Consider the following 17,079-nt stretch of genomic DNA (forward strand, 5'->3'; position numbering starts at 1 on the left):
CATTCTTTTAAAAATAAAATGTGCTAATAATATCATAATACAGAGGAATAAACACAGGTAAGGAGTTATTGGTAAATTATTTTTGTCCCATGTTTTAGAGGGGGAACCGATTATTTCAGACGGCTGAAATATTTGGTTCCCCCCTGGTAACTTTTACAAAAAAAGAACAAATGTCTCCAAATTCACAGGACTTGTTGTCCACGATGAGAGGAATAAGCACAGTTAAGGACTTTTTGGTAAATTATTTTTGTCCCATGTTTTAGAGGGGGAACCGATTATTGCAGACGGCTGAAATATTTGGTTCCCCCCTGGTAATTTTTGCAAAAAAAGAACAAATGTCTCCAAATTCACAAGACTTGTTGTCCACGGTGAGAGGAATAAACACAGTTAAAGACTTGTTGGTAAATTAACTGGTTGTTGTTGGATAATTAATGATCTAAATAACATTCAACCCGAATGTTATTTACATAAAAGCGAAATACCACTTCAGGCGGAGAAAACCGCCTGAATAATAAAAAAAATACAACAGTTCACTGCAAACCCATATGATGCACTCGATCCACTACAGATTACAGGCAGTCTAACACCAATTAGGTGTTGTGATGAGAAGCTATTTTATTTTGTTTTTCAAGAGTAGTCGAGGGAAGAACCGAAAGTTAAACAACGGGATCTTTTTTAACTAAATCAATGATGTCATGACGTCGGTCAGTGTGCGTTCGCGCTGTCCGCCAGCCACTATGGCTGGTGGACAACATTTTTAATTTCCACCCCTGACTGTATTTATTAGGTTCAAACTTAGGTTGCATGTATGAATTCCATATTCATAATTCAAAGCAGAGTATTTATGCAACACCAGGAGGGGGTGCTATATATTAGAGCTTGCAAAGATGAATTTCTCAGAGATATGTCAAAATAAAAATATATTCATTTAATATGGGGAGACAGCTTCATAAAAGCTGAACAACACAGTGTGCTGCTGATAGTTATGTCAAATATATATCTTTTTTCTTTTCTATACTTTTGGATAAAAACTTCAACAAATACTGCAAAAGGAATTTTGGTCTCAGCTTTTAATTATATCCCTTCAGTTTACTGTGGAAGAAACTTCTAAATCCATCTAATACAGCTCGGTTTCCCCCACCATTAAAAGCACTGCAATTTTGATTTTTAAACTTTTATTTGTTGGTTTGTTTGATCGATAATCACTGAGCATTTCCATAAGTTTCTCTGTCATCTACAAATACAATAATGTAGTTATTAAATGTGCTTAACAATAAATTTAATGTTTACTGAAATGCAAACATAAACATCATGCGCTTTTTTTCATCTATATCTTACTGAAATATCAAAATTCATGCGTGAATGAGTGTGAATGAGAGTAAGGAGCGCTCCAGAAATTGCACAGTCATGCTTACACAGCTCTGGAGTGGTATTGTGGTGGAAACAGCAGGTACGTGACTTCCGTGTTCTTGATGGTGTAACTGGATACATGGCAGAGCAGCTGTGCAGTACTTCCTGACCTCAGATGGATTCTTTGTGTTCACGCTAACAAAAAAACAAACTTTTACAAGGACTTCCAAAGACACAGTATGTGGAGCATTTTGCTTATGTGTAAAATAATCCAACAAATGCTTTGTTGGACAGAAGAGCCTCTTAAAGCATCAACCAACACTTTATCAGTCACAGAGCCCAGAAATGAATTTGATTTTGTCTTTAGGAAGGTGACATTTTTTTAATTAATTTTAGTTTGAACTCTTGATGGTTGCCCAAACAAATGAACAGCTAAGTTAACAGTATTTTATATAGATAATACTGTCAGTTTGTATGTTATTAGCATACTATTAGACAGAAGGGTCATCAACAAGTTACAGCAAGTCACAAGTATTTGCAATTACTGGGAACTTCTGAAGGGATTCACACAAAGGCTATAAAGGCTAAACTAAACCCAGGAACTGAATATTCCACTGTGTCCCAGAAATCATCCCCACAAGGTAATTTGTTGTGTCACATTGGGGGTTTTGCCACAGTACTGTGACTTATTTGTTAAGTGCGAGTAAAAGAAAAATGAAGGCTAAAACCTTCCATTTTCACTGATAAATCATCCATAATAAAGAGGGATACAGTCCGGAAAGATGCCTTTTTCAAGCTGTTTTCAGGTCTGAGAACGTTTATACAGTAACGTTCAGAAATTAGACAAGTCTTCCAAATACTCTATGCAAATATAAACTGAATCAAATATTTACTCTTTAGCCCAAATGCCTCTGATAAAATCCTTCTTTATTTATCCAAATTTGCTAACTTTTATTCACAACACTAAAACTGGATTCATTTAACAGCCCATAGTTCAATCATCCTACTAGTCAGGAGGATCTTTCCATTTTAGTTTGAGTTCAAATGTAAAGGAAAACTCAACTTATTTAATAGGGACTCACATATGACTCCTGTCATGTCAGTTGAACATGTTAGAATGTGACAGTGAGGAAGAGTAGGACCGCCTGTACAAGCGATGAAGATTTGCAAAGTCATGCTGACAAGCACACCCCGCAGGTATATTTGTGCCGGTACGTCATCCATACTGTAAGTGGCCTTCCCAGATACACAGCAGTTGCAAAACACTTGCTGGATCCTACATGTTGCCAAATAAATACTCATCTTCCAGAAACATTTTTACTGACACTGTCTGAAGCATAATTCTACCCTAAATAAAGGCATTTCATTTTGTTCATCAGAAAAAGTCTCTCAAAGAATAAACCATTGTACGAGTTGGTGAGAGCAGAGTAGTTTATTTGATGGATGAGAAAAGGTGATATTAACAAAACTGTAGTAGTTCTAATTCTGGGCTATTTATAGTCAACACAACAAGCAGAACCCTGAACTGTTAACTACATTTGGTCTAGCTGCCAGGAGTGTACTGATGAAGCCAAAACTAAGAAAAACTGACAGTTAAAGCACATTAGAGATTCTACACACAACAGAACTTCAGAGTAACTTAAAAAAATACAATTTAACACATGACATGTTCTGTATTTGCACACAACAGTAAAAATCGGCTTTGTAATTATCCTAGTAAAAACATTAAGAATATCACAAAAACAAGTTTTACTGCATTTGCCAAGCTACTACACAGTTTATAGGTTGTACCTCAGTTTACTGTTGTCTCCTGAATATTTGAAAACAAAAACATAATTATGAATTTTATGACAAATACTGAAAAAATGACAAGAAACTTGTTACAACACATTACAGTAACACAAGTGAATAAAATCATTTTACAACTAGCTGGTTTTTAACACGAAATGTTACATGAGGTTTTTCCTGTGTCCATGTGGTGACTTTATAATATACATTTTTAATATAGTAAAAATCTGCAATGAGCCAAAAACCACCAAAGTTGTGTTTGTTTAAATAATGTGAGATCTCAGATTAAACCTGAAAGCCCAGTGTTTCTTAAAGTGTCCCAAACAGACAAGGATAACATTTACAGAGATGCAAATGTTCCGAATTGGCCAAAAAATAAAAATAAAATAAAATATAATCCCACAATTATTACATAAAAAAATAAAAGTATGACAAATACATAATAATGTCAGGTAATCTGCTGTTGGTAGTCAAATCAAACTTGGCCTTAGCCTTTCAATAGATATAAACACTAATTTATCTGCTACACTTTATTTTTTAAAAAGAAAAATTGTGGCTCACGCACCATCGATATTGGTATCTTCCAATAAACACCCCATCAGCTGCATATGCAGTCTCAAACACAAAGAGTGCTAAATTAAGCACTAAATAAAACCTTAAACACAAAAGTTATAATGTGACCACTGCCTAAAAGAAGGAAGTGCCATTAGACGGTTTTTAAATTTATCAATTAGCTTCTGATTGTACACCTAAATATGAATGTTTTAAAAGACACAGATGTTTTTGTAAGAGTCCGTGTTCACTTGGGTTCCCCTCCTTTCTGCTCTTCATGGGGTTTTTTAATGTACTGTGTGTACATTGAATACAGGACACCTAGAAAACAAAGACATGGACATGTTACACGGAGACTCTTACAGCGATTTAAAGACAATTTAGAAACAACTGCAGCTCAGACTTTACTACTGATCACATTAACTTTTCTATAATGCAGAAACTAAAAGTAGTTTGGACAATTTTAGTCAGAAACAAAACATATTACTGGTTAATAAACAACAACAAAACTAACACTTAACCATATTTGTAGTCTCACAGTGATCAGAGACAGCACAGTTAAGCATAAAATGCAAAGAATTTTCTCATTAGTCCCATTCAGGAGCAATTTAGGAACATTTCAGCAATATGTAGGCTACTTCTAAAGAGCTCAGAAAATCTAGGCCAGATTTAAACCTGATAAACTGGACTCAAAACAAATTAGTTCAAAACCAGCTGCTTCAGGTGACTTCTTGAAGCAGTAAGTTTTGAACTCTGTAAATAAATTCTAAACACAGCATTGTTTCCAGAATAAACGGGAAAAAGATGCACACAACAGATTCTTGCTGTCTAATATTTCCCTACATGTCGATACTTCCTCACAATGCTAAAAACGGTCTTAAAATGTGATCTTGCAACAAAACCACAAATGTTTTTTTGCTTATGCCTGCTGTAAATTGTAAAGGAATTTGTAAAGTTTAATTTTCTTTCCTTCACTGGTGTTTTATGTGAATATTGAATTAAATCTTGTTGTAATGAGAAGCAAAATAAAACAATACTGAAGGTTATTTCATGTGCAGCAAATAAAATGGTGTAGCCAGTAAGTGGGCAGCTTGGCACACATCACCTACTTTTAAAGTAGCTTCTTCTGACATTGTGCTCAAACCACAACCACATCCCGATAAAACTGAGATTTCAAGTTAAAACTCTTCATAGTTTATTGTGAAATTCAGTTTAACAGCCAGCTCACTTTATGATAAACTGACTTATATCTTTTATATTTATCTTTTGTAAAGTCAAGGCATTGTTAAAGATGGACTTCAGCAAATTTGCGGTTTGTTGCATTGCTGCATTTGTCACTCAGTTTTCTGGCTCTCTCCTGTGTATTATCTGTAAGTGGGTCCAATAACAGAAAAAAAGGAGAGTGTGGGGGTGTGCGAACCTGTTTGGCTGTAATAAAATGCAACATAACGTCTCTGCTGTGAATCAGTCAGAAAGTACGGCCCTGTTGGTCTCAGTTACAGGTCCCTTTGCCTGTGACTCGAAGCACACAGCTCGTGCGGTGGTGCTTCACCACAGCAGAATTCAAGAGGAGGGGGCCCCGAATTTCAGTGTTGTGTTTGCAAGGAGTCATGGGAAATTCTGGCATGCTTTTAAAGTCTGAGAAAAGTCTCAAGATACACACAGCTGAAGACATGTGAAGTTAACCAGTCAGGATGACAAAGCATTTTTGCTGGGGCTGAGGCCCACAGAGCCAGAGCTTAAAATAATCCACAGCTGTCAACAATGAAGCAAACATCTGTATGACGTCCATCTGCCGTTTTAACTTCCTGAATCCATTAATGAAAACTGAGCGCCCGAAAGGGTCAGTTAAAGCTTCTGCTTCTGTACGCCTCGTGCAATTACGAGGGAGGGCATCTGCAAAAAAACGATGCAACGAAGATTAGAAAAGAGACATTTCGTGATACATACCGACTGTCATGGCCCCAACCACAAAGCCCTGTGCAGCTACACGCATGTGGATCAAGTGCACCGACATTTTCGTGTCGCCTCGGGATTTCATTTTGTACAGCTGGTGTCCAACGATCGCAACAAACCCAGCAATTCCTAGAATAATAACATAAAAAACAAAACACATTAGTCTACATAAATGAGTAACATCAAAGTGAAATGTTACTAAGGCAAAAAAAGGATGCAATACATTACTGCAAAAATCATAATGAGCAAATGTTGGCAGTTTTGACATATTCAATATATTCTAGACTTGTTATCAGGAAGGTACATGATGTACTCACCTACTGGGACAAATGGATTCTCCTTTACTTTCCGCATCAATTTAGAATCATTATGTTCATCATAAGAAGCCATGTTGACTGCAAAAAAAAAGGTCAAACAAGGACAACTATTAGGGTTTATTCTGTTTGCTTAGCAAATTTAATGCTAAATTAACTATGGCAGAGCTCCATCTTGTACATAAACTGCGATTAGAAATCTTGCAATTTATAACAAACAATTATATTTTAAAAAAAAATAGCTTCAAAGTTAAACCCCCAAAACTAAAATGTAACCTGTTATTTGCTCAGGACATGTACGAAGGTGACATATGAACAGAGACCGACGCAAATTTTAGGTCTTCATTGAAATAACCCCTTATATAACTTGCTATAAAACACGACATCTACGGTGCAACGCTATCTCTTGATTTTTATAAGGGTTTAAACTCTGATTCGAGGCCAAACGCAGCTCTAAAAGAATTAGAAAAAGTTAATATATTCGACAACATGGATTGTTTACAATTTTTATTAAAAATTTAACGCTGTCAGCTCCTTACCCGTGTTGCTGTTTAAGGCTTTCGGAAAGAAATTGTCCGGTGACTTTAGTAAGTTTCCCGAGCTAGCTAGCACGTATTTAAAGGAAGTCGTATACCGGCGTCGTGGTGATATAACTGTCGATGACGCCGGTCTGACGTCAGCCTCTTCAAGTGTTGTGTTTATTGTTTGCAGGAAAACCCCCTTTCTTAAACATACGCGGCGGAAATTGTCTTTGCCTTGACATCGCTAGTTTAAGTTACAGATTGTTTAAGAATTACGTTAAAAATCTATTATAAATAACGATTCATCATAATGTAACTACACGATCTGTGGATTTATTTATTAAATAGCTTCTAAGAGTTGCCCATATAAACTCGATTGCTCGCAAAATTGAATAAATTGGAAAGCTGAATAATACGATAAAATAAAACATTTTTTTGTTACTTGAATCCAACTGTTGACTTCAAAATTAGGTAGGCATTTGTCATAACGACGCAAATATTTTGTGGTTGGCATTATTCCGAGGTACATTAAATGCAACATCCGGTTGCGTGAGACGTTCAATGGTTCCGCCTCCATGTAAAACTTCAGTAAAACAGATGTAATTTTCCAGCACATTTTGATTTCCCAGCCCCTCAGACTTTTTGTATGTCGCCGTCGAATCTATAGAACATCATATATGGGCTTGGTTGGTCTCTGGTAAAAACTAGTACCATCTTTGTGTACGCTTTCTGTCCCATGCTCTTGTCATTCACTGTATACTATAGGATATGTCATTATAAGTCACTTAGTATATAAGTCATTGGTATTTTATAACTGTACATTGACTTTCTGATGTTAAACCAATGAACATTCTGTGACTTTTATCTATTTGTCGGCGTGATGTTGTAACCCAGTGGTCTAACGTCACGTGGGCCCACAGTGAGATACACCTGATCCAGAACATAAAACTGTAAAAAGTCTGTGATCCACAATGATAATAAAAAGGATAAACCTAAGCTCATTTTCAATGTGCTCATGTTTCAGTCTCTGTCTTGGCCCTGTAACAGACCCAGACAGGGATATGGCCGGCCGTTGTACCATATAATGCTTTAATCAACTTTCTTCCTATTCAAAATCAGCATCTCAGATATCTCAAACTTTATTTCTCCTCGGACAAAGGACGTTTTTCCCCATTTAAGTACATATTTCTTCTCACTCGTGGCTTTTCAGCTATCCAGATATCCTGAGAGTTGGGGGGAGATAATTGTGCCTTTTATTCTTCAAAACCAAATGAAATCCATTTTTTCACTCGAAAATGTTCAACCATATTTTGCACAGTGTGTTGAAATTACACCCATAACAGAATTAATCCCCTCTTTCTTCTTAGAGCAGTTTGTCTTGTTTGAAAGCTTCTGCACTGTTCACTCTTTATGAGAATGGACACAAAAAACTGCTTTGAAGCCTTAATGTGGCATTTCCTTGATGCAATTATAGGCTCAATTCTCCCTGAACATACACCAGAGCCTGAGGGACACTGCAGATTAAATCAGATATATGATGGTGGCAGAGCAAATATCAAGTGCTACTTACCTTCAAGTCTAAATGAACCCAAATGCATCATTTTTATTGTTCTTTCTGTTTTGATGTAAAATCATTGTGTGCCATTTCATGACTTCTGTTGAAGCAATTAGCTTATATTTATATTTGTACACTAGAGGTTTATTTAAACCAATAAATAAATATATAAATAAAGATTTAAACTCAAAAATTTGCAGGATTTGGCAATATGCTGTTCACATACTAGCCAATAAATGGCGGTGTAACCTTGTTCTCAGTCTGTTCAAACAGTAAATGTGATGAGAGAAAGGAGCACACTGCCATCTAGTGGTGAATTACTGATCGTGCAGCAGAAGAGTCGTTCAAATCATCTTCCATTGATGTGAAATTATTTAATCAGAGATCTAGTTTTTAGACCTTTTAAACAGTTTAAGGTTTTCGTAGTTGCACTTTAGTAAATCGAAGGACAAGTACTAAGTGGAGATGAAGACAAAAGATTTGGAAGCACTGATGAGACTTAATTTCACTAAAGAGCACTTCTGATATGTTGGCTTCTTGTTGTTTGCTTGACTTTTGTTATGAAGAAATTTGTTTGTGGTCAGGGTCATTGTGGCCACTGGAAACAATAATCCTGACAAAACCAAATCTGGGTTGCAACATGGCAAATTTTATTTGTGTTGCCATGTAAAACACGAGTGTTTTAACATGTTTTATGAACTCTATAGCTTTGCTTTTAATTGTTTTTGTAGTCCACTTGCTTCTTTCAGTTAGTATGAGTTTTGTTTTTTTGATAGAAGCATGAGGCTCTCTTAAGTTTAAAAGAACCCAGGTGAAGATTTTAATAATAACAAACACAGCACATCACTAAACAATTTAACTGTCCAGCATGGAGGTGGAAGGCTCATTATTTGGACCTGATTTCGCCAACAGGTCCTGAGCAGCTTGAAGCCAGTGAGTCATCAGTCATCAACTTCTAGGTGGATACCAACATATTCTCGAGTTAAGTTTGAGTTAATTTGTCCAACAAATAAGGATTAACCAAAAGTGGGCAGTACAAGAAGATTGAGAACACAGAATCAAATCTACAAACACAAGGTTTATTTGTTTGTTTTTGGTTGTTGCGCTTTTAAATAATTTTTAGCTGCAGTTACTTATGTGTAAAATCTGTATGACCATAACACAGCTTTAACCCAGGGAAGACGACTACAGCTTTTATCCAGTAGGTGGCGCCACATGTCCACTGAGAATGTAACACCAGGCGAACCAGTCAGGTGTTCTTTGTGGACTTTGTAAATGAGACAGAAATATTGAACTTAGGTTGCACACTGTACCTAAACCAAGAACTAATCCAGTATTATTTAAAGACAAATAAATAAAAAATCAAACATGTTCCTACCACAGTACACCTAACTGTCTTTATATATATATATATATATATATATATATATATATATATATATATATATATATATATATATATATAAAAATCTGCCCGAGAAATTTTGTAAATCATTGTTAAAATGCACACAGTAGCAAATGAAAACAGCAGTAAAAGAAAAACCGCCTTGTTATATTGATTTAATTAAGTTCATGGACATTGTGAAAGCATACATCTCCCTTGCTACAATCTCATTAGCTAAGATAAAAGTTACTCAGTGATAGTCCATGACGTTTTACAGTTAGATAAAGATTGCAACATGAACAAAATGAAGGTCAGCAGGCTGCTTAGATATGTGGGTCTGTGCTGACTTTCTTCTTCTTCTGACCTGTCCTTGTAACTCATATTTATGGTTTAATAAAGGAGTAGCTTGTCTTTTTCTCTTGTCTCTTTAGATGAATCACATGAAGTTAAACTTTATAAGTATCAATAAAAGTGAGACAGAAGCCTTTTGGTTTAGGAAATCTAACCCTATACAGTAGCTCCTCTTTCAAATCTCTGGGTGTGGTTCTTAATAGCTTTGTTGAGCTGGATAAGCAAGTGAAATAAAGCTTTTACTCCCTGAGAGCTGTTTGTAAAGTGAAGCTGTATTTCTTTGTCTAAAACCTGAAATAATGCTTTCTTCACTTTTGAGATTAAACAACTTGATGTTGGCCAAGATGTCTGCATTATTTATGAGTTTTAATCTCTTCCTTGGCTTTCTTCATGTTTTAAAAATGATTTCATTTTTTTTTTCTTTGAAGTGGTTTCCTTTTATTGAACTGATCTTTTGCACAATGAACATCTTTGTTCCAGATATGTAAATATTTTACCTCTGCGCAAACTGTAAAAATATTCAAATCACTGCTTTGACTTTCATAACAGACGTAAAAGAAAGAAAACAGGACAATTGGAGCATGAGTTAAACAGATGTAATTTGTTTGCTAAGGTAAAACTAAAAACAAAATCTGGGGTCTTTAGGATTGTGTGCTGAACTGTAACAGTTACTTTTAAACTAGCCTTCAAAAATCCACATAACACAATCCATCAGAGTAAATGTAAGACAAATAAAAAAAAAACAGAATAATGAGATTTTTAAGCAAATATTTTAACAGCAGAGTGAAACCCCAGGCTTAAAACTGATTATTTTGAACAAAAAACAGTGTATTATTTTTTTAGGTAGAGTCCTCTTTAAACAGGCCATTCTGTTTACAGCTCAACATCTGATCTGAAGTAAAATGTCTAATGACTTCAAGAAGCCCAACTACAAACACTAAAAAAAAAGGCGAAAGCAGACTAATCTTTCCGGTGTTTTTTTCAGTTTCCTACATCAGTGCCAGTATTTGCTAAGCTCTTGCTGGGAATTTGTTATCTGATCTGTAAGGGAGGAGCTAAAAGCATGTTTATCATGGTAAAAGTGGACCTTAACTTCCAATCCATCTGTGTCTCTCAGAGGAATCAGTCATGGGGCTGCTGCTGCCAATTCTTTTCACCATTTTTGTAGCTCTGGTCGGAGGGCTGTACGTTCTTGGGGTTTTCAGAAAGAGGCGACCAGGAGAACCCCCTCTCGACAAGGGTCTCATTCCTTGGCTGGGTCATGTGCTAGAATTTCGCAGAGACACTTTCAAGTTCCTAGAAAGGATGAAGAAGAAACATGGCGATGTCTTCACAGTGCAGCTGGCTGGAAATTACATTACTTTCCTTCAGGATCCTCTGTCTTTCGGGGCTTTTGTTAAGGAGAGTCGGAAAAAGCTGGACTTCAACACGTTTGCAGAACAGATGGTCTACAGAGTTTTTGGTTATGTGCCTATTGAGGAAGATTATCACATTCTTCATTCCTCCAGCAATAAACATCTGAAGGGAGAAGGCCTGGACGTAATGACAGAAGCCATGATGAGCAATTTGCAGAACCTGATGCTGCACAGCGTTAGTTCAGATCAAAAGACCTGGAAGGAAGATGGACTGTTCATGTACAGCTACAACATTGTGTTCAGAGCTGGCTATTTAGCTTTGTTTGGAAATGTGCCACACAAGTCAGAGGGCGGTGAGGAGCAAGCAAAAGAGAAAGACAGATCTCAATCTGAAACTTTGTTTTATGAGTTTCGTAAATATGACCAACTTTTCCCTAACTTGGCTCTTGGGGTTCTGTCCCCAAAACAGCAATGGGAAGTTGACAGGTTACAGACCTTCTTCTGGGATGCTGTGTCAGTACAGAAGATGAAAGCCAATGACAACATCAGTCGCTGGGTGTGGGACATGCATCAGGCCAAAGAGGAGTTGGGCGTGAAGGAGTCAAACATCAACAAGTACTTGTTTGTGCTTCTTTGGGCCTCTCAGGGGAACACAGGACCTTCTTCATTCTGGCTTCTCTTGTTCCTCTTGAAACACCCAGAGGCCATGAAAGCAATCAGAGAAGAGGTTGATGAAGTCCTGAAGGAGACTGGGCAGGAAGTCCAACCCGGTTGTCCCCTGATTAACCTGACTCATGAAATGCTCACAAAAACTCCGATCTTGGACAGCGCTGTGGAGGAGACCCTCCGGCTCACTGCTGCACCTCTCCTCCTCAGAGCAGTGCTCCAGAACATGACCCTCAAAATGGCTGACGGGCGCGAATACTTCATTCGTGAAGGAGACAGAATGGGAATCTTTCCTTATGAAGATGTTCATCTCGACCCAGAGATCCATCCTGACCCTCTGTCCTTCAAATATGACCGTTTTCTGAACCCAGATGGCAGCAAGAAAACTGATTTTTACAAAGCAGGGAAGAAGGTGAAGTATTACAACATGCCCTGGGGTGCAGGGGTCTCTATGTGTCCTGGGCGATTTTTTGCCACCAATGAGCTGAAACAGTTTGTTTTCCTCATGTTGATCTACTTTGAGTTTGAGCTGATGAATCCAGATGAGAAGATTCCTGAAATCGACTTCAGGCGATGGGGCTTTGGGTCAATGCAGCCCGTCAGAGATGTTCAGTTTCGATACAGACTTAGATATTGAAATTAAACTACTCAAAAAAATCAGAAATATTTTGATTATCTTTGTTAGATTTGATTTGATTTATGTATAAAAAAAAAATGCCCATGTTGCAACAACTACATTATAAATGCAGAATATTTTACATTGTTACTTAACTTTAAACATATTCAATAACTATAGTTTATTTCTTTTCCTCATATATTTTGCAAAGACACAGTTACTTTCATTGGGTTAATTAATTTGTTCATACAACATCTTTCTCTTCTGTTATCAAGCCACTAACCAGAGAGCAGCTTAACTCAGTCAAGAAAATTTCAAGAGTATTTAATACTAGTGTAACAATGATACTTGTGAATATTGTGAATGTTGTACCGCTTGTCCATCTGTACAATGTTTTGTTGTAAAGGTACGTTCAGCAACACTTAGTAGAAGAGATTGGCATTACTTTCTGATGCTGCTAACATGTTAAACAGATTTGAAAAATGTAATTCTGTTTCAAGTTTGTTTAAAAAACATTGTTTTATTATTTTTTTTGTCTTTTTATTGGTTTCAAAACTGTAAACTGAAAAAGAGCTGAGAAACTTTGAGAAAAAGTGGTTGTCTGTTTTTCCTTCCACATTTAACTCCATTCATTGATGAACTCATAACTGTTTTTGCTGCTGAGTGTACACGTAGTTGAATTGTTTTTGTGAGTAGTCACATAATAAATGATTGAATCTTATGAATTCTGTCTCTTGTTTATTTTTTCTCCATATATGTGGAAACTATGATCCAGTAATGACATAAGGATGACTGTATAGTGCTTAAAAGCTGCAAAAGACGCCATTAGAAAATATATTTTTAAATATATAGTACAGATTTTCTTGATTGAGTGCTAGTTTAATAACAATTCTCTTAAAAGTGTTTCAAATAAAACACTAATGCATTTTGCACAAGTATAACCATTATTACTAAGAGAATACTATTGTAAAATTGAATAGAAAATGAGCTGATTTTCTTACTGATTCTAGTAAGAAATAAATTAAAAAGTTACCTGTATTACCCTTCATTCTATTTAGAATCAAGTTAAGCACGGCCTGTTTTAATAAATAACTCATTTTAAACCCAGTTTACTAGAAATAGGTTTCATGTTAATAAAGTTAGCATGAAAGTTAGCTTCATAATGTATTAGATCTCCACTTTTGTCCTGAGCCTCCAAATATCAAACATTAGCTCCACAGACTGCTTCAGATTAGGTTTCTAAATCCTGAGAAAGTTTGTTTTGCCAAGAACAACTACTACTGACAAGCTTATTCTCAGCAAGTGCGCCTGGTCAACATCCCAGGACGTGTCCTCAAAGACTGTGCTGTAGATCTGGTTGGATGTCTTTAACATCTCCCCACGTCAGCCCATCATCTCTAGGTGCTTCAAAACATCCATCATAGTCCCAGTGGCTAAAACAGCAGTTGTATCCTGTCTGAATGACCTCTGCTCCATCGTACTGTTGTCAGTCGTGATGAAGTGTTTGGAATGACTGGTCAAACCACACACCCCAGCCTGCCTCCCTGCCTAATTTGACCTGTTTTAGTTTGCCTATCGCCCTCACCACTCTACTGACGATGCACTCTCCACCACCATGCATCAAGTCGTCTCTCATTTGAACTATAAAGACACCTTCACCAGAATCCTGCACATTGATTTCAGCTCACCATTCAATAGTCTTATCCCTCAAAAACTAATGGAGAAACTCCTCCTTATCAGACTGGACAACACCAACACCATGTGTTTTTTTTTTTTTTTCTGGATTTTGGACTTTGTCACCTGGAAGACTACAGTCTGTTTGTGTTAGAAAGAACACCTCCACATCCATTACGCTGAGCACTGGATCCCCTCTGGGCTCTGTAATTGGCATGCTGCAATTTAAGCTATTCAAGCTGCTAAAACACAACTGTGTTGCCAGATTCAAGGGCAACCAGATGAGGCTCATACATGAAAAGGCTGAATCAGTGTACAGAGAGGAGGGTAAACATCTGTAGGTTTGGTGCAAGAAGAACAATCTGTTGCTTAGAAAAGGGAACTCCGATGATCCTCTCAGCTCCCTTGATGATCCTCTGCAGGACTTTTTTGTCTGACACATTGCAAATGGAAAACCATGATGAGTTGCAGTATGTCATAATGCCCTCCACCACACTCCTGTTGAAGGTGCTTAGGATGCTGCTGGGGAGACTGGCCTGTTTCAGTTTTCTCAGAAAGTTCAGTCTCTCCTGGGTCTGTTTTGTGATTGAGGAAACATTTTTCTTCCATCCCAGGTTCTGTGAGAGTTGTAATCTTCAAAAGTCAACAACCATCTCTTTAGTTTCCTCCACAATAAGTAACAGATTGTTCTTGACTTTTGAAGATTACAACATGAGCACACACTCCTTACTACTAGCAGCTGTGCAGTGGAGAGAGAGGAAAACATCATGTTCCTCAGAGCACAGATCTCACAGAACCTGGGATGGAAGAAAAATGTTTCCTCAATCACAAAACAGACCCAGGAGAGACTGAACTTTCTGAGAAAACTGAAACAGGCCAGTCTCCCCAGCAGAATCCTAAGCACCTTCAACAGGAGTGTGGTGGAGGGCATTATGACATACTGCAACTCATCATGGTTTTCCATTTGCAATGTGTCAGACAAAAAAGTCCTGCAGAGGATCATCAAGGGAGCTGAGAGGATCATCGGAGTTCCCATTTCTTCCATCGAAGAACTCTTCTACAACCACTGCAGGAATAGGGCATTAAACACTGTTAGAGAGTCCTCACACTCTTCCCATAAATACTTTCAGCTCCTGCTGAAAGGAAGGCTGATTCAGAGGCCTGAAAGGCAGAACCACAAGAATGAGCATCAGTTTCCTGCCACAAGCTGTCAGGCTGTCTGAAAACATTTATTCAAGCCATTATTCATTATGTATTCATAGTTATTAATTGATGATCAGTGTGTGTTGGCACAAATACAGAATCCAGTAAAAGTGTGCATCATCTAAATCAAGGTTTGAGGTATACTGTATTTCAGTTATATTCTTTCTAACATGGATATTTCAAAGCACAGATCAACCTTCTCACTTATCTTTCAAACTCAAACAAGTCTATGGACTTTACTCAACTGAGAACAAATTCAAGCATTTCTAAGACTTTGAACACCAACTATAATCAATGTGGGAGAGACTCTTAAAGGGTTTATCTTTGGTAGGACTAGGCAAATGTAAAATGTTTAGGAAATATACTCCCTAATTGTCAAAGTTTATTGTTTATAAGGACCCAAATGCAAACATAATTAGGCAGAAGGTAAGCAGGTTGCAGGAAGTTTCAACAACGAAACACTGAACAAAAACTAAAACAACTGAAATAACTCACAAGCAAAAAAGTGACAAGCAAACAACAAAGACATGAAAAAAATTTACTGATATACAGAAACAATACACATACTGAGGCTGACAAGACACAAGTGTCAACAATAAAGACAGAACAACACAAGAATGTAAAAAAGTTTGTAACATGTCAGAACAAAGGCTTAGATAGGAACTGTAAACAAGCTTAAAAAATCCTAATAAAACCAGAAAACCAAAACTGAAACACAACAAGACAACACAAGACATAATAAATTTAACAAAAATGTTTTGAACACTATAACCTTGTCACGTTCCACGGAACAGGGAGGACCAGAGTGCACCGAAACGGACCAACACAGGGAATCCTCACAAACCTATACCCTATGGTACACATAATTTGTTTTCTTTTGTTGTTTGCTTCTTTTTTGTTGTTTGTTTTTATCATTTTTATTGTTATTACTATTTTGCTGCTCAGACATGACTAAAAACATTCGTAAAAATAGTTTAGATTTATGTTTAGCTCATTCTATTCCTATTTTACTGATTTGGTTGATCAAAAATATAAAGAAACATCAGTGTGTGGATGAATGGGTGAATAACTGGAAAGCGCTTTGGAGTCCTTGGACTTGATAAACACTATACAAGTACGGGCCATTTACCATTTAATAAGAATACTGAACTGTGATGTACACAGAAATCACATGAAAATATGGATTAAAAGAAATGATTTAGAGCTTAACACCAATCAAGAAAAGCAACTAGGTAAGTATAAATAGTTTATGCAAAATGTATAAGTTGATTTGTTTTGTTTCTTTTGTTTTTGTTCTAAACTTTCATACTGTACATGGTTAGATGTAACATCCTATTAAAATATAATAAGCTGTTTTGCACACAGTGGTTTACATTGGTATCAAGAAAGGTTTGCATATAATAAACCATATATATTACACATGTCAAAATTGTACAATAGTTGCATGTTTGGCACATATAATGATTAATATGTTCCAGACTTGCAAGAACTTAAAATAACGATTAAAACAGTTTTAGGAAGCTTAACAGACTGGTTTGGCATGTGCTCCAAGGTTTCTTTTTCTTCTGACCTGTCCTTGTAACATAATTATAATTTAATAATGGTGTAGCTTGTCTCTTTCTCTTGTCTCTTTGGAAGAACAGCAGTAATCTGCTGAAATCAGAAAATTAAGTGAAGATAAACTTTCTCTGAAACAATGAAAGCTGAGACAGAAGCCATTTGGTTGAGGAAATCTAACCCTTTCTGGTAAATCAACACATTTTGGCCTTTTAGCTCAATATAGTAGCACTTTTT

The 17,079-nt window shown here is 36.7% G+C and overlaps 2 protein-coding genes across 2 annotated transcripts; one reads left to right on the plus strand and one right to left on the minus strand.

Moving 5' to 3' along the window:
* Positions 1–2,767: 2,767 nt before the first annotated feature.
* On the minus strand, positions 2,768–6,639 carry higd1a (HIG1 hypoxia inducible domain family, member 1A). Its single transcript, XM_017425939.3, has 4 exons — positions 6,500–6,639; positions 5,964–6,041; positions 5,641–5,775; positions 2,768–4,011 (listed from the first exon to the last, which is right to left on the minus strand). The coding sequence occupies exons 2-4, from the start codon at positions 6,034–6,036 to the stop codon at positions 3,938–3,940; spliced, it is 282 nt and encodes a 93-aa protein (XP_017281428.1). The 5' UTR covers positions 6,037–6,041; positions 6,500–6,639; the 3' UTR covers positions 2,768–3,937.
* Positions 6,640–10,859: 4,220 nt separating this feature from the next.
* Positions 10,860–13,133, plus strand: LOC108241650 (5-beta-cholestane-3-alpha,7-alpha-diol 12-alpha-hydroxylase). Its single transcript, XM_017425944.3, has one exon. The coding sequence runs from the start codon at positions 10,900–10,902 to the stop codon at positions 12,427–12,429; it is 1,530 nt and encodes a 509-aa protein (XP_017281433.1). The 5' UTR covers positions 10,860–10,899; the 3' UTR covers positions 12,430–13,133.
* Positions 13,134–17,079: the final 3,946 nt, after the last annotated feature.

The sequence above is a fragment of the Kryptolebias marmoratus genome, linkage group LG20 (assembly GCF_001649575.2).
Source record: "Kryptolebias marmoratus isolate JLee-2015 linkage group LG20, ASM164957v2, whole genome shotgun sequence".
NCBI lineage: Eukaryota > Metazoa > Chordata > Actinopteri > Cyprinodontiformes > Rivulidae > Kryptolebias > Kryptolebias marmoratus.

Excerpts from the sequence above, each read along its gene's own strand:
- higd1a (XM_017425939.3), bottom strand. The coding sequence starts at position 6,036 with ATGGCTTCTTATGATGAACATAATGATTCTAAATTGATGCGGAAAGTA. Across the intron at positions 5,776-5,963 it reads GAATCCATTTGTCCCAGTAG|GAATTGCTGGGTTTGTTGCG; the intron begins GTGAGTACATCA and ends TTATTATTCTAG. Across the intron at positions 4,012-5,640 it reads GGTTGGGGCCATGACAGTCG|GTGTCCTGTATTCAATGTAC; the intron begins GTATGTATCACG and ends TTTGTTTTCTAG.
- LOC108241650 (XM_017425944.3), top strand. The coding sequence starts at position 10,900 with ATGGGGCTGCTGCTGCCAATTCTTTTCACCATTTTTGTAGCTCTGGTC.